Here is a 26,447-nt window from a genome sequence, read left to right as displayed (position 1 = left end):
TTTTGCAAACATTTTTGGAACTTCTAACTTCCAAAAATGATCTTATCATGTGAGCATTTCATGATCCCCAAGGTTGAAATGGGACTCACAGATTGAGGTGAGAGTTCAGCTTCAGGCTTCATTAGCAGCACACTCTGGTCTACAGCACGGAGGGCACAGAGGGAGAAGGGGGTGGCTGTCACCTTCAGGTGGTTGTCTGAGGCTGGCAGGCTCTCAGCTGAGGAGAATCTCAAATTTACCTGTAAAAAGGACATGATTAAAGCAGACACTTTTATAATTATTACAGTAAGCAGCCCTTCTTCTACTCCAGAGTAAGAGTAGGCTTTTCTATACTTTCTTTCTCTTTATTCATCTCACAGCAGAATTAAGAGGTGAACAGCTTAGGAACTACCAATTCAGTGTTTCTGGAAAACCTGGAAATTTGATTCCAGTTAACTCAGGTTTTCCATTCCTTGTATAACTGGTGAAATATGAATTGACTTTAATCATATAGAAATAGAACTCTGAATAGAACTGAAAACACACATACAAGAAAGATGCATCCCTTGCTATCACTGACCTATCTCTGTGCCGTGTTTTTGTGATGACTGGATGACTGTGTGTAGTTTGCACAGTGATGTGAAAATCACATTCCACCCATGGGACCAGCCAACAGGCATCTCCTCCGGTTGGCGGTCTCAGCCATATGAAATTCTAAAGCAGTGTGGGACTGTTCATCATGATTGGGGATTTACTGGTCTATTTAAAAAGTTAAATATCTAATATACAGCCTAAGAGTTAATCGGTTCAGACAATTCAAAAAATGGTGAATAAAAAACAACAGAAAATGTACAGAATTTTCCCAAAGATTTGATTCTGCTTTGGTCAAAAAAATTAATTGGTGAGTGAATCTATTAATTCCTTCTGTGGATATAGACGTTTCTTGAGAAGAATCTGGATTATATAGTTGTAGCATCAGGTAACTTCCTTGATTCTTGGACTGAAAACTGATTCGTATTGGAATGAAATATCAGAATGTTTAGCTAAATTAGGTTGCTAAATTTCACTGTGACAATCCAGCTTTGTGGTCTGCCGAATTAATACAGCAGTTTGGAATCGCTTATCATAAGACATATATGAAAAATAAATCAATAATTATTTATCTTCAAGATGCAGTAGTATTCATCTTTCTAATTCAAAACATTACAAAAACATTGCTTACAGAGAATCTCTTTGAAATATACTTGTTTTTATTTTTAGAAAATTTCAGTTCATTAAAATGTGTTAGTGACTGTCTATGTCAAAAGAACAAGCAATTTGGGATTATAATAAACTAGAAACACTATTAGCAAGAAGTGGACATTTTAGAACATAGAAAATGTTTTACTGATATGAAAACCGAAACAGAACTGTAAGGTATATTTCAAAGGCGTCTGTACCTGATATATTAAATTAGTTATTACCAATGTTATTCTTAATGAATAATCATATCCAGTTGGGTATAATAAACAATTCCAACTATTACATAATATTTAATGTGTGCACTAAATCTGTTGTTTGTAAGTGAAGAAATAAGTACATGAAGTTTGAATAGAAAACTATTTTCTCTGTCTCAGCAAAGATTTTTTAAAAGTTAAATGTATCATTTTGTAGGGATTCGTGTCTGACGTGGGGTCTTTCCTCACATCCTCTGTGCACTGTTCATTTGCTCACTGTCTCACCAAGATGTCTAACTTTTTAGGTGCTTAATTTGTCATTTTAATACATCTACTGTTTTTTTAAACTTTCGTAGTAGTCAACTTTCTTCTGAATCGTCTTATGAATCTTTGTTCGTGTTATTTTTTATAGCTGATTTTCAATTCTGATCAATGATGGTTTAAAAGGTGTTTAACATGAAGTAATTGAATATAATCTCCACGGGCTTCTGCTTCTCTGGTGAAGTTTTATACTGTTGCACAGGGACGATCATATGTTTTGCAAAATCAGAAGTGTTTTTCAGACTGGAGTCTGGGGAGAGAATTAGTTTTCTGCCAATTCTATTTTATAATACTTCTCCAATTTCCAGCGTGTGAAAAGGATACTGATCCAGAAAGAGGCTCCACTGCTAGAATGAATGAAGTGTGCTGAAAACCAGAGCGTAACACGGCCATTCCAAGACGGAACAACCAACTAACTACCCACCGTTAACAGTAAAGGTATTCAAGCATGAAGGAGTCTCTTCTCAGTGGCTATGAAACACCCAGAAATCCAAACAGAACAGACGCTACGCTTCTTGGACACACAGTCCAAGTTTAATAGCACTCTTTAGTAAAATGGAGTTAAAGGTTTACATCAGGATCCACTGTATATTTTTCTTATTTCACTGTATATTAAAAACAAGATAATCTAAATGTAGGTCTCAGGGCAGAAACGTTCACTTGCTATAAACATATTTTGTTTTGACCTCCACAAAGCCCATGTTAAAAAAAAACATCCTTCCAGGTATATTTGAAAACAGGTACCTGAACTAGACAGCTCTTATCTGATTGCTAATGTTATGATTATGCTGCTAGAGTAGTGAAAATCAGATAAACAGCACCAAATTCTGTTGGAATAAAGCATACTTAGATCTCAGAGAGCTTCACATGGCAGCTTTGAATTCCTTAAATAAAAAAGATGCCATTTGAACCTATGTTAAAATTTTAGGCTATCATTATTTTTTAAATTTACTTTTATTTTTTGGAGCTGGAGTCCTGCTTTGTTGCCCAGGCTGGAGTGCAGTGGTGTGATCTTGGCTCACTGCAACCTCTGCCTCCCAGGTTCAGCTTTTCTCCTGTCTCAGCCTCCTGAGTAGCTGGGATTACAGGTGTGTGCCAGTATGCCCAGCTAATTGTTTTGTATTTTTCGTCAGAGACGGAGTTTCACCATGTTGGCCAGGCTAGACTCAAACTCCTGATCTCGTGATCTGCCCACCTTGGCCTCCCAAAGTGCTGGGATTACAGGCATGAGCCACCACACCCATCCAAAAATATTARTAACAAAACATTAAAAMATTAAAACTATTAAAKGTTTATAGATTACTTGATTTTGAAATCCATATGAATTTTATAACAAAACAAGAGACTTAAAAATTGTGTTTGGGGTTGCCTGTTTCAGATGTCAGCACTGGACTTCTCAGTGTGACATCACTGCCATTAGAGGTAGTTGGGAGGAAGGCTTTGGGAGCACTGCATGTCTGTTTGTCTTATTTCTTTCTTTTCCACACATCACAATGGGAGAATAAAAGGACTACGTAGTCTTAAACAAAACAACCCACCTTGTTGGCAAAACAGTTTTCAACCTCAAACTTGCCAGTGTCTGCGACAATCTCTCCATTAGGTAAAAAAGTATAAACAAGCAGATGGGCACTGGGAGCAAGGACTGATTCCACTTGAAAGGAGAAGGAAAACACCCCTTCCACTGGAGAATTTAAAAAGAAGAAGTCCAGAATAACACATTAGAAACAGAATTATCAATTTTTTGTTTAAAAAAAGGCATTTCCAACTACGGACTTTATTTACATTTGGAGCACACTGAAGTAAGAAAAGACTTGCATTTATGCCACTGTGCGGGAAGTAGTGTTCAATGAATATATGCTGAGCTAATGACATTTTCCTTTAAAGATATAGGTTTAATTGTCCATTTCCTCTGCTTAAGTAGGAAAAAGACATTTAATGCATGTCTCTATTTCTAAATTTAAAAATATTATTCAGAAAGCAGTCAAGAGAGAAGAAAGAGAATGTCTAGACACTTGGTTATAATTCTTGTGTATGTAAGGGCAATACAAACAATGCAACACAGTCTTTTCCTTCAGGCCGCTTATAATACAGCAGGGAGACAGATACAGATCACATACAAAGCCTTGTGAGCCTTTGATTTTTAGAATAGAATTCTGTGTGTTCGTCTTAGTGGTTGTCCTCTGTGTGAACTCCATAGTGTTTATGTAACATTCCCCTTGAGTTTTCTCATAAATGTTCTAAGTTTGATCTTTGTAGCATAAAATTATTCTCTAGAAATTGTACCCTTACTATATATATGAAAGATTTGAAGACAGCTTTCATGAAAATACAGAGAAACAGCAGAGTCAAAATAAATCTGAAATAGTAAGATGAAAGCCAAATAAACGTGGAATTCTGGAGCAGGGTTAGACATAGGCAGGAGTTAATTTTATTAGGAAGCTGCAATAAATGGTTATTACACTAGAGTACTTAAGATCTTCATTGAGTTTCCTCAATCTCAAAGACAAAGTCAAAACAACCATTTACATAGCTGTCATTAAATAAAATGAAGTATATTTTTTCTTAAAAAGAGAGCCACTTTGGACGGATGCGGTGTCTCAGGCCTGTAATCACAGCACCTTGGAAGGCTGAGATGGGTGGATCACCTGAGGTCAGGAGTTTGAGACCAGCCAAACCAACATGGTGAAATCTTGCCTCTACTAAACATACAAAATTAGCTGGGTGTGGTGGTGCATGCCTGTAATCCCAGCTACGTGGGAGGCTGAGGCAGGAGAAGCACTTGAACCCAAGAGGCATACACTGAGGTGAGCTGAGATCGCACCATTGCACTCCAGCATGGGCAACAAGAGTGAAACTCTGTCTCACACACACACACAAAAGAGAGAGAGACACTTCTCCCCACCCACCACCTCAGTATTCAGTCCATACAGGATTTAAACTCTACTGCAGAAACAAACTTTGAAGACACTGCTTTGTGAGGCAGTTTATTTTTCATATGTTATGAGAGACAACCTAACCTGCTCTAAAAAAATCAATATGATGTTCAATAACATAAAATCAAGGATTAAATGGAAATTTAGAGTCAATGTTTCATATCTGAATGACTGTATTTAAATTTTATGCTTTATTTCAAGCAGAAAGAAAACAACCAGTAAGAGATAATAGAGGCCTAAGAGATGTTATAGACCTAAGAAGAACCTACGGTGAGCGGGGATTCAGAGTGTGGGTTTTACACCCTTATCATGACCTTAGAAGCCTCTTGTTGGCTCAAAAAGACTGGGAGAAAGTCTATGAAAAAAAAAAAAGTTTTCATCTAGACGTAGAGTTACAGGAAATTTATTTAGCGGCTAATCTGGAGCTCAAAAAAATTACAGACAAACATTCATATTTTGAAATCAAACTTAAATTCATGATTAATTAAAAGGGTATTTTAATCAAATTTTACATGACTATTTAAAGGAAAAGTTGTAAATAATTGAGTTAGGTGACTAATTAAAAATCAATTTTTATTTGAAAACATGTACAGGATATTAGGGTATAAGTTTTGCTTGATGCTGCATTGAACTACTTAAATAAAGAGGCAAAGGGGAGCTAGAGAAACATAGTGACTGAGAGGAGAGTCTTCTTGGCGTAGGCTTCTACTAAGTTGAGCAAGTTGAGATACTTTTTTACGTATCAACTTTCACATAAAATAAAGTGTACGGAAAACTCTAGGATTTTATTTAGCTCTTCTAGTAAGAGCATTTAGAAGAAATGGGATTGTTATAACTTGTCAGTGTTTAGGTGCTTAAACAGAGGCAGCACCTCGTTATCTCTATCTGACTGTGGGAATCTGGAGGGCATGGAGCATGCTTTATTAACACTGTTATCCAAAATTCCTGTTACAGAGATGCATTACGACAGGAATGTATACTCCCTTTGGATATGATTCTGATGGATTTTTTTTCACAATTTGGCTCTGGTAAATTGTAAACCAAGAGATAGCTTATCCTTGATTTATGAATTCACTTAAAAATATTTATTATCTACTCACTGTGTGCCAAGTGCTAATACAAAAAACAATGTTTCAGAGTTAAAATATAAAACATATGCCAAATCTTATATATTCTTCACTTTTTCCTGGATATATTAACTGATCCTGAAGGTACGGGTGTTTTGATCTTTCTAAATGAGCTCTGTTAATAAAAGTTGCTTCGGTCAAATGATAGCTCACAAATATTCAATTTTGTTTTAAATTTTAAAACAAACTAACAAAAAGAAGTCTATTATTTCCTTACGAGATTTAATGTGGGGACAACAGGTAACAAGTAAATAGGCCAGCTGTACTTAACTTTTGTTAAAAAAAAATTTTACTTATCTTTCTATGAAATGTTAAACATTCTTCCCAAGATAACAGAAATTAATAAGATATTTATGATTTAAGGAAATAAAGAAGAAAAGTGTGATCTAAGAAAGAGAAATTCTATTAACCCAGTTGATCTCAGTGACATTCAGAGAACACTTAACAGCAGCAGAATACATATTCTAACATTTACCAAGATAGACCGTATTTTCTGAGCTATAAAATGTCTCCATAAATTTAAAAGAAGTAAAGTTACAATCATAATGGCATTAAATCAGAAATCAGTAACAGAAAGATCTCTAAAATGTCTCCCATTTAGAAACTAAATAACACACTTCTGAATAATTCATAGTCCGAAGAAGAAATCAAAAAGGGAAGTAGAAAATGTTTTAAATTGATTCAAAATTAAAGTATCACTTGTAAATGTTATGGGATGCAACCAAAGCATTATTAACAGAAAAATGTGTAACACTAAACACTAGTATTAGAAAAGAAGAAAGTTCTCAATCAACGACCCCAGCATCCTCATGAAGAAAGTATAAAAAGACTAAATTAAAATCAATCTTTAATTGATAAAGATCAGTGAATACCACTGACACAAAAATAAAAAAAGAAAGAAAATCAATTAAACCAAAAACTAGCTGTTTGAAATTACAATTGAGAAGCTTCTAGCCAAACTGATCAAGAAAAGACATAAATTATAAGTATCTTGAGTAAAAGTGGTGCTGTCACTGTAGAAATTACAGATATTTTAAAGCTATAAAAGAATGTTATGGACCTTTATAAACTGTTTAATTCATTTTATGTCAATGAATTAAACAGTTTAGAAAAATAGACAAGATTTTAAATGACATATACAACCAAAAATTTACTAAAGTAGCAGTAAGCTTAAATTGTACTTAATTAAAGAAAATAAATTTGTATTTAAAGCTTTCTCACAAAGAAAATTCTATGTCCAGATGGCTTCACTGGTAAAGTCAACAAAATATTTAAGAAAAAGAAATACCAAATGTTAATGAATTTAGATATTTAGGGAGAAGCTTTTAAAGAAAAGTGTTAAAGGGTTAGTCTGACTCCTTCTTCCTGTTTATAATAAAACTGGAAAGAAAAAACTTAAATTGAATGAGGAATTAGTCATCAAAAACGAACTAGGACTTGATAATTTGAAAATTTCTCAGCTTATCTACAATCAGTAAAATTAAGACATTCACTGTCAGGAAATTGTGCTCTAGAAAAAAAAAGCTATGGTGTGACTGGACAATTGTTTGCTAAAGATTTGCTTTGCAGAAAAACAAAAATGTCAGAGTAATTTAGTCACAGAATAGGGCTATTTGAAAATATTAAGTGCATGACTCTTAGATACTCTTACTCATCTCAGCAAAAGCCAAAATGGGAGATAGAAGAAGCTTTTTGTTTAACAGAAGAATTCTCTGTGACACACAGGAGAGCTACCTGGTTCTTGAAAAATTTATACTAACAGAAACACTGTCAGCTTCAGCTAAAAGGGACAGAGAGAGCACAGAATAAAAGAAGAGTGTCCTCTCATATTATGCAAGCAGGAAACAAGGTTTGATAAAACAATTCAGCTGCAAACACGTTCTTCATGAAAAAGGGTGAATGATTCCAAAAGTGGATCCTGGAGCCCAGAGGATAGAGACATGAACGAAAGAGGATTATTCCCAGGTGTTGAAACTATGTTGTTTTCCCAGCCAGATTTCATCACTTCTTGAGACTAATGACTCTTTTTGCCCTTTGATGGATTATGTCCAGGGCCTCATTAACACCTAATTTAGATGATTGACATGATGAGATTTGGATCTTTTGAGCTGATGAGACTGTGAGCTTTTAATCTTGTGTTAATGGTGTAATGGATTGAGGCTTCTAGGGATGATGGATAGAGCGAATGTACTTTGCAGGAGGGATGAATGTGAATCTCTGGCCAATCAGAAGATAGTGGTAAATAGAATAATGGCCCCTGAAGATATTCAATTCCCAAAACGTGTGCATTTGTTACTTTATATGGCAAAAGGGCCTTTGCAGAAATGATTAAATTAAGGATCTTGAGGTGTGAAGGTTAGTCTGGATTATCCAGATGAGCCCAATGTAATCACAAGGGCCTTTCTAGGAGGAAGACAGGAAGGTGAGAGAGATTTGAAGATGGTATGCAGCTGATTTTGAAGATAAAGAAGGGAATCACAAGCCAAAGAATGCAAGAGGTTTTTAGAAGCTGGAAAAGGCAAGAACAGTCTCTCATCAAGCTCCAGCAGGAACGCAGTCGTGACACCTTGAGTTTAGCCTAGTGAGACTTCTGACCTCCAGAACTAGAAGATAGAAGTGAGTTTTAAGACACTAAAATGAAGAACTAGAAGTATTGTTTTAAGCCTATAAATGTGTGATAATCAGTTACAGTAGTAATGGGAAATGAATATACAAGCATAAGAAGTAAACTTATCCTGTGGTTATTTTCCATAGTTTTTCAGTTATTTTCTGCCTTTTAAAGACATTTAATTATAAAATGAATATATATTAGTTCAGGAATACAATTTAAAATGTAGGAATGCTATAAAAGAAGAAAAAATCTTAATTGGGCTAAAGCGAACCCAGTATGTCATCCTATTACATCAGCTTCTTCATCTTTGGATGAAGAGGTTGATGACTGTTTCTTCTAATGTGAAAATGCCCCAGATTGCTAACTTGTTCAGAATTTGACAAGGTGATAGAGGAAAGAAAAATGAAATATCAAAAATACTTACTGTTTCCTTGCTCAGTGGATAACACATGGCTTCCTGATTGGACGATGATTCCTCTTGCTTTGATCTGAAGACAGAGGCAAATATGTTCATTATTGTTTTAAACAATTTAACAATAAACATTTTAACCTAACTTTAAAACAGTCATGATATATTGGTGAACCATAATTTTATTACCCCAACCTATTTTGCTCACTAAACTTCCTTTTCAATATCTTCATTTATGTGTCTTCACCTACTTTAAATAAAAAATATATAATTTTATAATGTCTTACTATTTAAAGTTTTTCACTCCTAATAAATGTATTATATGTAAATATGTAAACAAAATTTATGCAGTTTTTTAACAAACATTTCAAACATCTACCTTATGCAAATACATAGTGAAGGCAGACATAAAGTATACATAAATATTCTCTATAATTGCCTCTATTTTTAAAAAACTAAATGTATTGAGCATTTTCTATATGCCAGGAACTTAAGTAATTTAATATTAATTTGTTTAATTTACACTATAATTCCATGAAGTAGGTATTAATATTATCTACAGGACTAAGTTGAGATGACTGACATTTCTCTTTCCAGATGAAATTAGTAAACTATCCAAGGTCATATATCTAGGAAACAATAAACCTAGAAAATTCAAATTTATTGTTAATTTTTCTATTTTTCATGGAATTAAGAAAATGTTATTGATAATTAATCCTCTTATACAGAATTTCCTATATTTAACTTTTTCTTCTTAAAATGACTTAGTTAAGTTTTAGCTTTGGACATTTTAAATTTTGGGGCATTCATAGGAATATTGGCCTCAAACGTATCACTCCAACTTATAGTCTGCCTGCTAATATACCTTTTCCCTGCAATCACACCAGTCATGAGCTTTGCAAAATAATTAGAATTGAATATTTTTCCAGAAACTTGTTTATAAGTTTTGTTTCCTTTTGAATTCATTCATGGTTCCCAGCCTTTGGTTATTTATCTACTGAGTTCTAAGAAAAATTTTTCTGTTGGACTAAAATTATTTTATCCTCGGCTCTTTCCTCTCCTGCTCAATGAGTTGCCATTGGGACTATGGAAGGAAAAATTCTGAAAGTTTCAGTGGTGACCAGAGCGTAGAGGAGATATCAAAGTATTCAGACTTGTTAGGAAGTAACTTCTCTTCAAGCATAAAACAACAAAAAATGTATTATTGATATCTTGTAAATGACATCACTTAGACAGAAACCCAGCAATTTTGGAGTCTACGCAGTCAGAAAGAGTTACAGTGGCTCTTAGTCTTACCAAATAGTAGAAGGTGAGTTCTTTTTCATCCTTGAGAATCTGTTTATTCAGGAGGTAATGTGCTTGAATCTCCTGGGTTTGTCCACAGGCCAAAGTACCCATAATAGGTTTAAGGTGAATATAACTGTTGCTTGGGGAAACAAAATGCTTTGCAACAAAGTGTGTTTGTGTATGAAATTCTTGAACCCACTGGTTATCGAAACGTTTGTCATTATCTTTGTATTTGACCTAATGGAAGAAAGAATAAATATAAATGTTTTACACACACACACACACACACAAAGCGATATAATAAAGCCATATCAGAAGCTGCTTTCTCAAATGCAGCGTAATCTATAAACTGCTTCCCCTTGAGATCATTTAAGCTTATGCTATACTGATTTAGTAGATGTTATTCATTCACAAACAAGGTCAATTACTTTTTCTTAGCACCCTATGGTTGCAACGTGCATAAGGAGAACATTTAAACATTCAACTCAAAACGAAAATAGTAGTATGCCAAAGAAACCAAGCAAGATCTAACTTGTACTAGAATCATAAAAATATTCAATTTTTCAAAGGAATACCAAGATGATATATTCAATGTCTCTTGAAGCTAAATCATATTGTCAAGAGAGTTTACATACAAGTAAAAGATTTCTGACAGATTTTCTGTTTTTTATCATTTAGGTCTCCACATGGCTTAATTTACGTTTTACTCGTTATCACTTTTTAAAAAAAATTCCCGAAGTTCATATGCTTCTCAAATATCTTTAATTCTAACCACAGTCATCTCTGTTTGATCCCAGATGCCCCTTTCCACTTACTGAAACTGTAATAAAGGGTGATGTGCAGTTGGTGGTGTCAAGGGAAATGTTCACTAAACCATGCTCATCAGTAGTTGCACGAGAATGGTATCCAGCTTCCTCCACACTAACAAATATAGTTTTGTTGGGGATTGGCTGATGCTTTTCATTGACTAGAAGAACCTAGAAATATAAAAGTCATAGCTGGTTAAAGTGTCATATGGCAATAACGTCTTCCACTCCATCACGTTTACCTCCAGGTCACTCCCTGTTATTTACCAGCAGTCTTAGAATCTGAAAACAAAACTTGTTTTCTGAGCTGTATACTTTGGTTTTTCTTTTTAATTCTACTTCTTAAAAATTATTTTGAAAGATAAATGGCAGTTTATTTTCTATTATTATTCTAAATTCACAAATCATAATTATATACATTTCTGGGGCACGATGTGATGGTTTGATATATATATATACAATGTGGAATGATTAAATAGACTAATATATATCACCTCACATCATTTTTTCAAATGAGACATTTGTAATTTATTTATTATCTTGAAATATACAACATATTATTGCTGACTATAATCATCCTGTTATGTGATAGATCTCAAAATCTTGAATCGTTTTCTTGGATAGCTCATGGGCACTCAAATTGAGAATATCCAAAAGTGGGATCATCATACTATCATCTCAAACTTTCTCCATCTCCAGTGTTCTCTCTTTCAGTATATGGTTCATCCATCTGTTGGATAATTGATGCAGGAATACTGAGGAGTTAGGTTTTTTTAATGAGTCATTTTCCTCCTTCACTGCTTATTTCCGACTCATTGTCAAGTGCTATCTCTTCTCCACATCTCCCATCGATACATGTTAACTCTATCTACCTCTCTCCAAATCTGTTCCTATCATTCTAGTTAAACCACAATATTTTTTCCCATCTGGTTTCCAGTGGCTTTCTATTTCTGCTTCATTCTTGTCTGAACCATTCTATACAGCCTGAGCTAACCTGATCATGTTACTGTCTTTCTTAAAACCATCAGTCACTTCTCAATCCAAAATTCTTACCAATCTTAAAAGGCCTTAATAACTGTTCTTGCTTGCCTGCAGTTATTCAGTCAATTTGGTCATGTTTTTAACCTTAGCGGTCATTACACTGGCTGCTTTTTAGTTCTTTGCTCTTGAAAAACTGTTTCACACCTAGAGCCTTTGGCATTCTCCCTTTTATCTGACATTTCTGGCCATGTCATACTCATCCTTCAAGTAATCAGTTCTTCTCATGATCTTCTCTCTACCTGAAATGGCTATACGAATCTATATCTGTATACTTATTAATTTCTTGATAATTTGATATGAAATACTAGGATAAATGAAGAAAATATAAAATCCAATATAAAATATCAGATATACAATTCAAAATATAACCTGAAGCATTTGCTCATGAATTGTTAATTCAAAGATTAGTTATTACAAAAGATAACTTAAAATACCTAGAAATCTTACATCTCTTATATGAAAGAAAATTGATAGTTTACTAAATTATTGGCTCTAAAATGTATCAATATTGAGATCTGTTTTAAAGTTTAAAATGAAAACTGCTTTAAAAAGTACCAGTAATAAAACATTCAATCATCTAGGTGAATGTGTTTGAATTCTTCCTGTAAAAATCATGTTATAAAATCATTGTTTATAAAGAGACAATCAAAGAGTATGCAGCTGAACTACACAAATGTATAACACAGGTATGTGAGGAAGTTAATAAAACATGCTTTGTTATTCTGAATTTTGCAATTATATTTGCTTTTAAAATTATAATTTGTGTACTTTTTTCTATTTGAAATATTATTTTTTAAAGTAAATTTTGATTTTGTGATTTAAAACTTATTTTCTTAAAAACCTCGTGCCCCAAACTGTGATCATGTTAAAAATACTTTTTTTACCTGCCCATACCAGGGGAGTCCATGTCTGTACTTTGAATTTGCTTTAGTAAATTTCAGTGTGCTTAAGTTATTTGTGATTCTACATGATCCATACCCAGTTAATTCCAGCCCTGAAAGAGAAATGAAGTTGAACCATTCTGTGTATTAAAAACTCTTTGGTGAAGAGCAAAATACCATCCACTTTCTCTTTTCTTTATTCTTCTCAGAGTTTCCCACACTTACAAGCTATTTGAATAGCAACCTGACATTAGCCTCACCTGCACATGAAACAGTATTGGTACCCATAATCCCTCATTCCTCTGGTTTTCCACCCACGTTACTGATTTTCTCATCTCCTCTATGATCTTGTTCCATCTTGGTTTCCCCCTCTCTCACATCCCTGCTCTCCCTCCACAACTTTCTGTACATGGTTGGATTCTTCACAATCACACTGGTCTAAAATGTGCTTAAATTTCTAATACAAACTTTGTTTCCAGAAAGACCTGTCATTTCACTGCATCACCTATCCAAAGGATGGTGGACATCTGGTACTTTTCCATTCCATGATGTATACTCTGCATTTTGTTCTCATCAAAAACACAGTGCCATCAAACTCTTAAAAGATCCCTTACTTGCCCTGCATATTGAATTCTCATCTCAGACTTCACCACGGATGAACTCTCAGTAGTACTCCACACTAAGTATCACTGAAACTCTTCCTTCCAGTGGCTTCTAAAAAATTATCCTTTTTTTTTTTGCCTCAGCTCTATGATTCTTATTTAATTATTCTGATTTATTTGTTAATTTCTATCTCGGAAATTCAGTTGTTTCTTCCTTGGATACCTCTTTGTCCTGTCTCTATCCTAAATTTAGCAATGCTAAATGAGCTCACTTTCAGAATATTTGCACTTACTCTTAAGAAGACATAGACACAATGAGAATGGATTTAGATTTACACCTCTGGTCTTAATTTAACTCTGGCCCTCTTTTAAAATTATCAGCTAAATACATACCCTTGCATTTTGATATTCCAAATTACAGTTAGTTATCTTTAACACGTCTCATCACAATAGTTCTTTTTCATCAACTCATTATTCTGGTTAACGGCATTTCCATTTCCCAGGCCCCGAATTTAGAATCTTTGGGGCCACCTTTACTAATCTTCTGACGTACCACATTGTAGCGCATTTTTTCATCTAGTCTATCCTCTTCAGGTCTGCTAGACTTACTTTTTAAGAACATCAATTTATTCAGATTATTCTTCTCAAATACATTGAAAGATATCTAAGCTTTTCAGAATAAATTTAAACTCTTTAGTGTATGATTTGCTTTTCTTCACACCTTAGCACCAGCCTACATTTTCAGATTCTTCTGAGATCAAACACAGCTTTTGATGCTTATCACATTTTCCCTGTCCATCATTAATCTTTCAAAATATTACCTACCTATATAAATCAGCTGAAATGCTATTTTATCTATAAGGTTTTCTTTGGGATCTAGAAGGTATACTAGAATTAATTACCGCTCTTCATATTCACTTGGCCCTCAATTTTGCATTTCTTGCAGAAATCTTATTGTGGCTATGTGTGCACACACACACACTTAATTTCTGTGTTTAGATGCATAATTCCTTGAAGGCAGGCACCATGTTATTTTCATAACCTCCAGAAACTATAAAGTGCTTTACATGAAATGAAAGTTTGATAAATGGGTATCACATTAATAAATATTTAAAAATAATACAAACCAGTTCCCTCCTCTTTGACCTTGGCTTCCACTTCTATTTTCATGTCATACCCTGTTTGTTTCAGCTGAAATACTTCAGTTTTTATGAGTTGTGTGAAACATCCTTCACTGTTTGCCTGAAGAGAGAGGAAGAGAATTCTTCGGTCTTCCAATTTGCTACTTAAAAAGTTAGGTGTCAATTTATGAGAATTTTTCATAGTCATACAAATAAATGTAACAAATGTTCTGACTATCCTTTTGGTGCTTATCTTTTCCCAGCCCAAGAATGACATAATGGTTCTTCAACCATCATTGATTTACTCATTATCAACCTTTGGCTTCTCCCCTCTCCTCTGAAAACTGATCCCATTTCTGCCATATTAAACTTCCTAGAGTTTCCAAACGTGCCGTGATATTTCGTAATTCTACCTTCTTGCATATGCTGTTCCACAAATGATAAGTTTCTTTCTCCCATTCTTACTTTAGCCAACAGTTAGGCTCCTCAAAACTCAGACATAACATATTCTGAGAAGGCGTTCGTAACCACCATTACCTAAATATTGACTAAGGATTGCTATGTTTGGATTTTTTGTTTGTTTGAGACAGAGTCTCACCCTGTCACCCAGGTTAGAGTGCAGTGGACATGATCACGGTTTGCTGCAGCCTCAACCTCCTGGGCTCAAGGGATCCTCCTACGTCAGCCTCCCGAGTAATTGGAACAACAGGTACGTGCCACCACACCTGGCTGATTTTTAACTTTTTATAGAGGCAGGGGGGCCTCACTATATTACACAGGCTGGTCCCAAACTCCTGGGCTCAAGCAGTCTTCCCACCTCAGCCTCTGAAAGTGCTGGGATTACAGGTGTAGGCCACTGCACCCAGCAAGGATTGTTATGTTCTTAACTGTATATTCTCAATATCTAGGATATTAACAGGAAGATATACATTTAATAAATAGATGAATCCTTGCCATAAACAAGCTTTCAAAGTAAACATTGGGGTACATGTTTTAATAAAGATTTGTTTTCATTTAAATGTTTTTATAGGAAAGTCTTTATTGCATAATAAAATATAATCATATTTAATTTATTTTTATATAGATGTCATGACGCACTTGAAAATAGAAGTTAATCCTAGTCTCCCTGATACATTACAGATTTGGGCAGCTAGATTCCTCCCATGGATCTTGTTTATCAGTATCTGCCCTGGTGTTCATTATTATATTGGTTACTCTGGCCTCTCATTCATTTGCTCTCTGCAGCTTTGATAACGTTCTTTTCCATACCCTTGACGTAAGAGGTGAGACTCAGCTTTGGAAGTGGGTCTCACACACTGGACCAAATTGAGAACTCACTAAAACGGGGATGCAGGGGAGGCTGCTTTCCATAAGACATGCCCATCAGTGTGCCACGTCAGATTACCGTTGCCATGGCAACACACAGAGGTCACGCACTTTTCCATGGCAACGGCATGACACCCCGGAAGTTACCACCTTTTTCCTGGAAACTTCTGCACAATGTGCCTCTTAATTTCCATGTAACTAAAAGTGAGTATAAATATGACTGCAGTACTCCCTTTGAGCTGCTGCTTTGGGCCCACTGCTGATGGGGTGGCCCTGGCCTGCAAGGGGCAGTACCTCTGCTGCTGCCGTGCACTGCCGCTTCAATAAAAGTTTTTGTCTCTAACACCTCTGGCTTGCCCTTGAACTCTTTCCTGGGTGAAGGAAAGAACCCTCTTGGGCTAAACCCCCATTTGGGGGCTTGCCTGCCCTGCATCACCCTTCCGGTGTCTGTGCATACTGACACACCCTGGACTTTTACACATTCTGCCTCTGAAATCAGTAATTTTTGTCCCTTATAAAAATACATCACATTCTACTTTCAGCTGTTTCCCTTAATTGTTCTTATTTCACTTCTTCCTTATATGCATGGGGCCTGCGATCTATTGTCCATCCAAGTCTTCCTCTCTTCAGCCTTAAGCCTGTACTGGTTTAACACTCACTCCTCCAGTGCGGTTTACATTCCACGGCATTGCCATTTGATTCTCCCACTAGCCAAATTCTTAACACCTGCCACAGATATTTTTCTGTTATCTGTTTGATAAAAGCCAACTTTGGATCCTTCCATATCCTTCTGTGCCCTTATGTCTGGCATTTTGACTGCTGTTGGAAGGAAATTACCAAACTGACCAAATAAATACCACTCTGCACCCCTGAGCCTAGCCCTCAAGGAAGCCCCTAACACTGCCAGACAATCTTAGAGTTTTCCCCTACTCCTCCATTTTGCCTGATGGGTATTTCAAATTCTCTGTTGTATTGTATGCACTACTGTCATCCACGAGAAGAGAAAACCTTGGTATTAGTGTCCCGAGGAGAGCGGTTTCCACATACCTGTGGACTGAATTCTTCACAGATATCACATGAATAGTTACTGTTGCAGGTGCGTTGGAGTGATAAATATTTTCTGCATACACTAAGTGTCACCAGACCAGGGACAGGCTCTCCGTATGTGTACCTATAACAATAAGGTGGTCACGCAAAAAGCTATTTAATACAAATAATACAGATGTTTCTTCACCTGATTTGATGCGTTCATACATCCACCTTAAGCAATTGTATTGCCTCCCATATTATTTGCATTTTATAAACACTTATTCTGAGAGACTGTGTCTTAATTGTCTATAACTCTAAGAAAAAGTACTGGAAGTTATCTTTCTGAAACAGCCCCAATTTAGTTTTTCTCAGATCTTTCTTCCCTGTAAGTGGCGGTTTTACTATAAGATGGTCCTATTTCCCGCTCTCTCTGCTGTCGGACTATCTCGATCCTGATTCCAGCTTTGACAACACCTCCGACACTGTTTTAGGGCAACATATTAAGAATATGTAGATAGTATATTTCTGAGTTCTCCTTGGTTTATAAGTACTTTAAGAGGGTAAATGAGAAGTTGGATGGAAAAGCAGTAGCTATAAAACAAAAATGTTATATCATAATGAATCAGTTTAATTCTGCCTAATATGATCGATGAATATGACACAAAGCCATAACTAACTTGTTGTTTCTCAAAGCATGTTTTGTGGATCACCAGCATCGCAATGATCTGGGATATGTGCTGACATGCAGATTTCTGAGACTTTCCTCAGATGTATAACTGGAATCTTTGGACATGGGGCCATGGAATCTGCATTTTAAGTAAGCACACACCCGCACCCATAGATTCTGATGAATATTGATGTTTGAAACTATTGCCTTAGCCCAAATGGTGGGGCAGATAAGGTTTAGGGTCAGTTCCCCAAGCTTCCCCTTTGTATAGTTTTTTCCCTGAATTCCAATAAGTAAATCATCTACTAAATTTCAGTTACTCTTGAACTCTTTAAATCTGGATCAAAAGGCTTTCCCTCTGGTGAAAAAATTTAAAGCACTGAGTGTAGTGAGAAGGATGAAAGCATGTTGTTCACACTCCTCCCAAAAGGAAGAGGGGACATTTCTCTCTTGTGTGTAGAGGATGCTGTGGTGAACTAAAAGGCAGTAAACGGCAATCGAAGGAAGAAATAACTACAATACGTATTTTTAACTCTGTCATGTGCATCCAGGACTTGAGCCTAGCTTCCTCCCAATGATTTTCCATCTTTTCCCATAGTTTAAGAAATTAGAAGCAACAAAGGAAAGGGAGATAATAGGACACAGAAGGCATGAGCGTGAGATCCCTAGTTGGATGGACTAGATTCAGTTTAGCACTGAGTCTAGGATACATACATGCTTCATAAAGCTAGATTGCTTTTTAAATTGCAGAAGCAATACAGAATAGTGACGAAGAGTTTGGGGTCTGGTTCCAGAACACTGGATTTAAATTCCACTCTGCCATTTACTACCTGCTGTAAAGTGAGCAAATTTCTTACTCTTTAAATGTTATTGTAGTTTCCCCATTGTAAAGTGAGGATAGCAATCCTTCCCATGTCACAGGATTGCCTTCAGAATAAAAATGTAAGTAAGCTTGGGAGGCCGAGGCGGGTGGATCACGAGGTCAAGAGTTCGAGACCATCCTGGTCAACACGGTGAAACCCCGTCTCTACTAAAAATACAAAAAATTAGCTGGGCATGGTGGCGCATGCCTGTAATCCCAGCTACTCAGGAGGCTGAGGCAGGAGAATTGCCTGAACCCAGGACGCGGAGGTTGCGGTGAGCCGAGATTGTGCCATTGCACTCCAGCCTGGGTAACAAGAGTGAAACTCCGTCTCAAAAAAAAAAAAAAAAATGTAAGTAAGCACAAGGCACTTAGAACACTGTCTGGCACATTTTAAATGTCCAGTAAATGATTTTGTGATTAGCAGACACATCATCTGCAGCCGTCCCTGCTCCCTACTGTGAGCTTAGGCCACCTACGAAATACTTCCAAGTTTAGTGACTGTTACGGACAACAGCTCCCCTCAAATAGGGTATGGAAATAGAAATGAGATGGAAAAAATGCAACTCACAAGGCACAGGCGATTACCACAAATTCTTCATCTAGAAGACCAATAACCTTGGGCATTTTTACTTGGACCTCAAATTTAGGCAAAACTGTTTTCATAAAAGAGAAAAAAAATGGTGAGAGTGGGCAGGAGATCTTGCGAGTGTTTAGTAATAGATGCTACGACAGAATCTTTACAGTGTGATCACATGAAATGACTTCAGCTACAAGAGGGAGCCCAGGGACAATACTGAGACGGAGGTGACATCCATTACCGTGAGCAATCTGTACTAAGTTCACTTGGTTAAGGTGATAATACATTACTCTCTCTGAATTTGTGCAAGATTTCCCAAAGAGAGGGAAAGCAGCCCCATTAGTCCCTGAAGATCGTCACAGCTAGATGTGGTAAAGAGGGACCAATAGGCTTCAAAACAGCCTTATTCTTTCCCTCCCTGTGCCCAGCTCTTCTTCCCAAATGCTAGCCCTGCTGACTAACAGGTCGCAGGCCCGCCATCTGACACTTGGCTATGAGCCTACTGAAGTGCCAGCTCTGCAGAGCGCAGAGACAGTCACCTCGCATAGATTCTTCTGTCAGCGCCTCTGCGTGGTTGGTCCACTTGGGCGGCTGAGCGTACCTGTCTTCCCAGACCTTTTCAAGCTCACATTTACATACCCGCAATCATGCTTCAGAACTGGATAGTAACTTTCTCTCGTCTGCCAAATCCTCCTGATGGCCTCTTACTTTCCTGGCTTCTCTCACAGTTTTGTAAGGTGTTATTCCTATAATATATTCCTATTCTGGGATTCCGATGGCAGTTCTGGTGAGTTTTGAGAACCATGCTTTGTGATAGGACTTCTCAGCCATGGCATGAAACATTAAATTTACATTACAAAATCCACATAACTGATGACTGATAAGATGGCTTCAATGTCTGACTTAGTGATCGACTATGGTTGAGTATTAACTAAATCAACCGTGTTAAAGTTTAGCTGATTACTATACTTATTTGAACCACAGTTTAGTTGATTACAAAATTCTATGATTTAGGAATCATAGTTGATTACAGTAGTATAGGTGTAGGTTATAGACAACTATAAAATAATCCCAGGAAATACTTTCAGTTATAAAATATAAAAAACAGGCCAGGCACGGTGACTCACGCCTGTAATCCCAGCACTTTGGGAGGCTGAAGCAGGCAGATCACAAGGTCCATAGATGGAGACCATCCTGGCTAACATGGTGAAACCCCGTCTCTACTAAAAACACAAAAAATTAGCCAGGCATAGTGGCACAAACCTGTAATCCCAAGCTACTCGGGAGGCTGAAGCACGAGAGTCATTTGAACCCCGGAGGCAGAGGTTGCAGTGAGCTGAGATCGTGCCATTGCACTCTAGCATGGGCAATGAGCAGGAGTCCGTCTCAAAAAAAAAAAAAAAAAAAACCCCAAAAAACAGGTACAAGTACATAGTGTATGTAAGGGGGTGGGGAGCTGGGGAGAGATAGCATGGGGAGAAATGCCAGATATAGGTGATGGGGAGGAAGGCAGCAAATCACACTGCCATGTGTGTACCTAGGCAACAATCTTGCATGTTCTTCACATGTACCCCAAAACCTAAAATGCAATAAAAAAATAAACTGAAAAAAAAGATCAAAGGGATCTCTTCAAATCTTTGTTGCCTCTTAATGACTCTGGATTTTTGTAAGTTACTAACTTTCTCAGTGCTGATATGCTCATTTGCAAAACAGCATAATAGTGTATCTGCCCCAGAGGGGCATTGCGAGAATTAAATGAGGCAGTACACAAAAAGCACTTAGCAAATAGACAGGTACATTTCAAAGCTGGCTAATTTTCAACTGTCATATGCTAGACCTTGATTCTTACATATATGTAAAAATTATCTAACATTAAATACTCTGATGTTATAAATGCCCTACACATGTAGCATTCTTACCATATTCATTCACCTCAAATGAATGCTTTATAGTCTTCCCTGACTGTTTCTGCAGTAGGATGTGGTAGGAACCCAGAAACGGCTCCACTGATAGCGGGAAAGAGAGTTCGCTGAGTCCCATTTCCAATTTGAGATTTTGCCGATGGAAAATTCGGTCACACTTGGGGTCCTATAGAGAAAAATAGTATGAGTTCATAGAAACAATGGAAATATATGCCTTTGAGTAGAACGGCAGCTTTACAGGTAAGAATGGTATAGGGAGCTATATCACAGGTGGTGGGTAAACTGGCTCAAAGGTATTAGCATAGGTTTATAGGAATTCCAGCCCGAGATAAGGTGAATAAGTTTACTAGCTATGAGATATTACAGATAACATTCCACACTGATGCCTCTTGTTGGTATTATGTATATTTAGGTTGGTCAGAAATATTGGACGAGTCACTAAATTGCATCATCTCAAGAAATGTTTCTCCATTTATATCTTATCCACTTAGAATTTAAGGTGGAGAGGGAAAACAGTATTTGTTTAGCTTTGGTGAAATGGGGAGGGGAGAAGGGAGAGAGGCAGTTTAATGTAACTTTCAGGGAAGCCTCATTCCAGCTGTGATGTACAATATGATGCTTACCTGAATATAAACCGCTGGAAACTGAAAAGAAAAGAAGCGCGTATGAGCACGTGGTGGAATACAGAAGGACGAAGCCATGACACCAGCACTGACAGAGCGTGTGGACAGAGAGAGTGAGTTTCTGTTTCCAAACGAGGAAATACCATTTGCGTCCCAGCACGTTATATGTTTAGTTTGGGACATAAACCTCTCAAGAAGTCATGACTTTCCTATTGTTAAATAACGTACATTTGAGGAAACCTACTGAGATAAAAAGGTCTGAATAATAAGTTTATTATCATTTCACGATGATCTTCATGTAAGAAGGAAATCAAATTCACACCCTTATTCAATGAAAGTGACTGGGATCTTTAAGAGGGCAACCTCAATTGCATGCTGAATTCATTTTAAGAATGCATTGTGTGGAGGACCTTGCTTCTGACCTCTTTTATTCTTCTAGCAGAGGTACCCTTATGAGATCTTTCCGTAGTGGGTTTAAAGTACCTCTTTTATTGGTCTCAAGTTTCCCAAAAGAATAGGTCTTACATTTTCCCCCAACCTTCACCTATCGTTACGAGACTCACCATTTCATCAACAGGGTGGAAATTGACGTCCACAGAGACAATACGGAATTTCACTGAAACAGAGATATTTTCCTGTGAAATACCCCAGCGGAGCCTGAGGGAGTAACAGCATCCCTGAATTCCCAGGACTGCAGAATTAAGTAATGAAGAAGCTCCTCCCCTCCCCAAAGGTCCGCTTGCTCATTTGATCCCCCATACCTGTTTGTCCTGGTTTGTATATGTGTTTGTCTGTCTGGACAAAGACTAGGCTCTCTGGCGTGGTCACATATATTGGTTTCCTCTTTCTGAAACTCAGAGTTGGCCCCTTTACCTCCACAGCAATGTCTGCCCAGGAAAATGGTAATTTTGGAATCTGTAAAACAGAAATGAGCTGAAGAATCTGCCCAGACTCACTTCCAAATTTCTCAGCCATTAGGAGTTTCTGTCTCCCTGGTTAATCCCTGAGAATTAGTAAGGGACAAAGTCAAGGATTATGCTGCTTGTTTTAAAAGTAGATTATTATGATGTTGTAACATGACAGTAACACAATTGAAGGAGAAAATATTGCAATAAAATGAGCTAGTTCTTCAAGCCAGTTATGACTGAAATGGGATGCTTGCACTTTCATAGCAAAATGGTGATATTAAAATAATCATTAAATTTTATTTTTCAAAGGTCAAAAGCATTATATATTATCTGGCTAAGCATGGTGGCTCATGCTTACAGTCGCAGCACTTCCGGAGGCCAAGGTGGGCAGATTGCTTGAGCCCAGGAGTTCAAGACCAGCCTGGGAATCATAGTGAGACTCCCACCTCTACCAAAAAAAAAATCATCCAGGCATGGCAGTGCATGTCTATAGTCCCAGCTACTCAGGAGGCTGAGGTGGAAGGATCACCTGGGCCTGGGAGGTCAAGGCTGCAGTGAGCCATGATGGCACCGCTGCACTCCAGCCTGGGTGCCAGAAAGAGACCCTGTCTCAAAAACAAAAATTATATGTTATTATTTGTGGTAATCATGTATAATTAAACAATACCTTAAGTAGTAGGAGGTCAAAAGGGCAATACATCAACTGTCAACCATTGGTGAGATCTTAGATAAGCCAGTCATTTGACTTTGTAAATCTCAGCATTTCTGTCTGTCTTGGCACGAATATTATTTATCTCAGAAGTTTAAGATGAGATTAAATCATTTCTGTAACTACTGTTACATTTTATTCATGGCACTCTGTAAATGTTATGTGTGCATATTCAGTAGAACTTCCATTCCTAAAATCTGATTTGAGATTCACTGTGTATTCCTCATTTTTCCTTCATGATGCAATTTTATTTTCAAAGGATCACAAACAAAGGTATCAGCGAATATGCCCTTTCTCTACCCATCTCCCTTATTTCAGGGAGCAGTACTGACAATGAAGGAACGGCAGTAGAAAGAGCTTCTCCTGGTCACTCGGTCTGTGAGGAGGGGCCTGCTCTGCGTGTTATACTTCAGAGTTACTTTCAGCGTCACCGTCTCATTCAGGTGATTAAGGACAACACAGGCCTGTTCAGGAACTCCACTGTAGAGGTGGGATGGGACCAGCAGTAGGTACTGCCTGTGGAGGAGAGAGGTCCAGATTAACTATGGAGGGGTCAAAAAGACATCATTATTATGACCATATTCTAGATAATCGTTGCTTTTGTCACCAGTCAGGGAACAGGGACGTGTTCCAGCAGGACTGTATTCTCCAAAGGCCAACCCAAAAGATCTGAGGAACTGAGAAAACCCCAAATTAACCCCTAGATATGCTTCTCTTCTGTTGTGGAAATATTCACCCCACATAATATTAGAAATCCTGTCGATAGCCATGGGTAAGTAATCCATGAGTCATTATATATTTTGAATACAAATTTCAAAATTTTAAGATATGAATTAATCAACAAATCATCATTGAAAGCATTAAGAACCTCTCTGCATGTGGTCTGGGGTTTGGCATGGATGATACTACAAATGTCTTTGTTCCAGGAAACTACAAAAAAAAAAAATACGTTTAATACATTGGGAGAAGCTGAATTGCTTATCTCTACAACTTTGGGAGTAGCCATATCTTTTCTTTCTTTAGCCCTTTGGTGATGGAGACAAGGCATGCTGGGCTGGGCTAACCACCAGATATGTTGCCATACACACTTGGAAGAAAATATGACTCTCCTGTCACCTATTGCCTCTCACAGTCACCCAAACAGACTACACCCTGGGATGCCGTACGTGTGCACACTCTTCTCTCTCTTCTTGAGTGTCCCTGTCTACCCGGAAAACTTCTATGTGCTTTATTGGACTTATCTCAAAAGTGACTTTCTCTGTGCAGAATTTGGTGAAGCCCTCTCTCTCACATCAGGCCTCATGAAGAGTGAGGTTTCTTTGGAAGTAGTCTGTCAGAACCCTGCAATGCCTGCTTCTGTTTTTGTTCTAGAGTTCATTCTCTGTGCACCATCTCTCTACTTTTCCATACTGTGAGGTGCTGAGAGCAGCTTCTGACTTTTGTTAAACTGTAGATTTCCAAGACCTAATGCCAGCTCCTAACGGTGTGCCAAGGATTGAGTGAACTGCCACACAAATCCTAGCTTGTCTGTAGATCATGCATTCATCCTGGCAATGCTTGACTTGAGGAACAGAGTTACGGAGTCATTTCACAACTGTTAACAACATGAAATCCATTTCATGAATCAATAAACAATGTATCCCTTTTTGGGTAGGAATTCTGTTTTCTTTTTTGGTAAATGTTTCATAGATGTTACTGACCTATGTCTGTGAGTTTCCTGAAATTGGTGGATGTCTCTTTCCACATGAGCAGTAATGACTTACTGATTCTTCCTAGCCCTTTTGACAGCAGAAAATTGTGTAGGGAATTAGGAAATACAGATCAAAGAGAAAATGCAGTGGGAAAAAAGGAGGACAATATAATTTTCTGGAAATAGTGCTTACGGTTCTGCAGCAGCTGAAGCATCACTGGGAAGGAGCAGCAAGAGCAGGATCAATACCGGCTGGGGCAGTTGATTTCCTGTCATGGTGCTGCGGGGAAGAGGGCAGAAGAATGGGATTATGGGCTCTCAAGTCTTTGAACCATGTTCTTATTCCAACTCGCTGGTTTTTATTTTACCAGATGGGCAGTGAAAGTAAACTGCCAATCATTTATTTTTGTAACACATTAACTACTTCCAGTATAAAAAAAATCAATTCCAGATAATTTTTATGACCATATCTATTATTTTATTTACTTTCCCAAATTTTCTAAATTCCTAAAAAATAGTCATTTGAGGCTACCGCTAGCTCAGGTCATTAATCAGATTTTAAAATATTTTCATAGTTTGAATTTCTGGAATAGACGAATAAATCTCAAGAATTATCAAAATTTTAACATCTTAATTTTTAATTAAAAATTTTAGATGATACATTTGAAATATTTGACATTACAGGGCAAAAACAATAATTTCTCAACACTGTCAGCTAAGGCCTCTATACTCTTGTGATCTTCAAACATTTTCCTTGTATTCCTTAAAAGAATTTTATTAAAATTATTTTAATAAATGTATTAAGATTCTTTTAATAAATGTATATGTAATATCTTACATATACTTGACATCAAAAATTTTTAACCATTAGCAAGATGATAAAAAAGTGTAGTACAATACTGACATTTAAAAAATAAAAGGGTAATATCACTTTTAAAATGTATCCAATGAAATGTAAATACTGCAGTGATTTTTTTTTTTTTTTTTTGGCCTACTACCGTTCCTGTAAAACACACGTGAATACATTTTTCACCAGTAAGAAACTTTATATCACTCTTGTTTCTTTTTGATCTTGTGTTTTCACTCAGCTTCCTCAGGTAACTTTATCCTGGAGTTGCATACTTCAGTATATTTTATTGATTACCCTATTACGTTTCTGGAATTAAATATCATCAAAAATTATTATAAAAAGTATTCTTGAGCCTATAAAGTTCTAATTAGTAATAAATGTTTTCTAGATTGCATTATCATTAAAATTATTATCAACATACTATTTGTAAAATTATATATATATCTACTATAATCTTAATAGATATTAAAAATGAGAACATGTTGTTCAAAATATTTTTTTAGTGAAATAAATTGTGTATTTCAGCTGGCTCCCTCAAATAAGATTGTGTATTCTTGGATGAACATTGCTTATTACTGGATTAAAATGTTTCACTTATTCTCTATTTTTTCTACTCTATTTCAATTTCTGGAATAATTCTGTTTTCTTTTTTATTGTATAGATGTAAGCAGTAAGAAAATCTATTCACATAAAAAGAGAAATAGAAGTAGAGGACATTCTATTATAA

At 36.7% G+C, this 26,447-nt stretch overlaps 1 protein-coding gene across 1 annotated transcript in view; it reads right to left on the bottom strand.

The window, feature by feature from the left end:
* Positions 1–25,203, bottom strand: part of LOC116534109 (pregnancy zone protein-like) — a gene marked incomplete at its 3' end in the record, with an annotated part of 40,095 nt that extends 14,892 nt beyond the window's left edge. The window contains exons 1-15 of the mRNA XM_032254216.1: positions 25,064–25,203; positions 23,513–23,696; positions 22,325–22,478; positions 22,127–22,179; positions 21,564–21,584; positions 20,938–21,106; positions 19,010–19,094; positions 16,928–17,051; positions 14,561–14,675; positions 12,835–12,944; positions 10,919–11,080; positions 10,113–10,340; positions 8,832–8,895; positions 3,275–3,417; positions 90–239 (exon numbers count right to left, since the gene is read on the bottom strand). Coding sequence (XP_032110107.1) covers positions 90–239; positions 3,275–3,417; positions 8,832–8,895; positions 10,113–10,340; positions 10,919–11,080; positions 12,835–12,944; positions 14,561–14,675; positions 16,928–17,051; positions 19,010–19,094; positions 20,938–21,106; positions 21,564–21,584; positions 22,127–22,179; positions 22,325–22,478; positions 23,513–23,696; positions 25,064–25,146 — 1,845 coding nt within the window. The remainder of the gene's footprint in view (positions 1–89; positions 240–3,274; positions 3,418–8,831; positions 8,896–10,112; positions 10,341–10,918; positions 11,081–12,834; positions 12,945–14,560; positions 14,676–16,927; positions 17,052–19,009; positions 19,095–20,937; positions 21,107–21,563; positions 21,585–22,126; positions 22,180–22,324; positions 22,479–23,512; positions 23,697–25,063) is intronic.
* Between the last annotated feature and the right edge of the window lie 1,244 nt (positions 25,204–26,447).

The sequence above is a fragment of the Sapajus apella genome, unplaced genomic scaffold, assembly GCF_009761245.1.
Source record: "Sapajus apella isolate SASKATOON/1434 unplaced genomic scaffold, GSC_monkey_1.0 scaffold86, whole genome shotgun sequence".
Taxonomy (NCBI): domain Eukaryota; kingdom Metazoa; phylum Chordata; class Mammalia; order Primates; family Cebidae; genus Sapajus; species Sapajus apella.
This window is presented reverse-complemented; position numbering and strand designations above follow the sequence as displayed.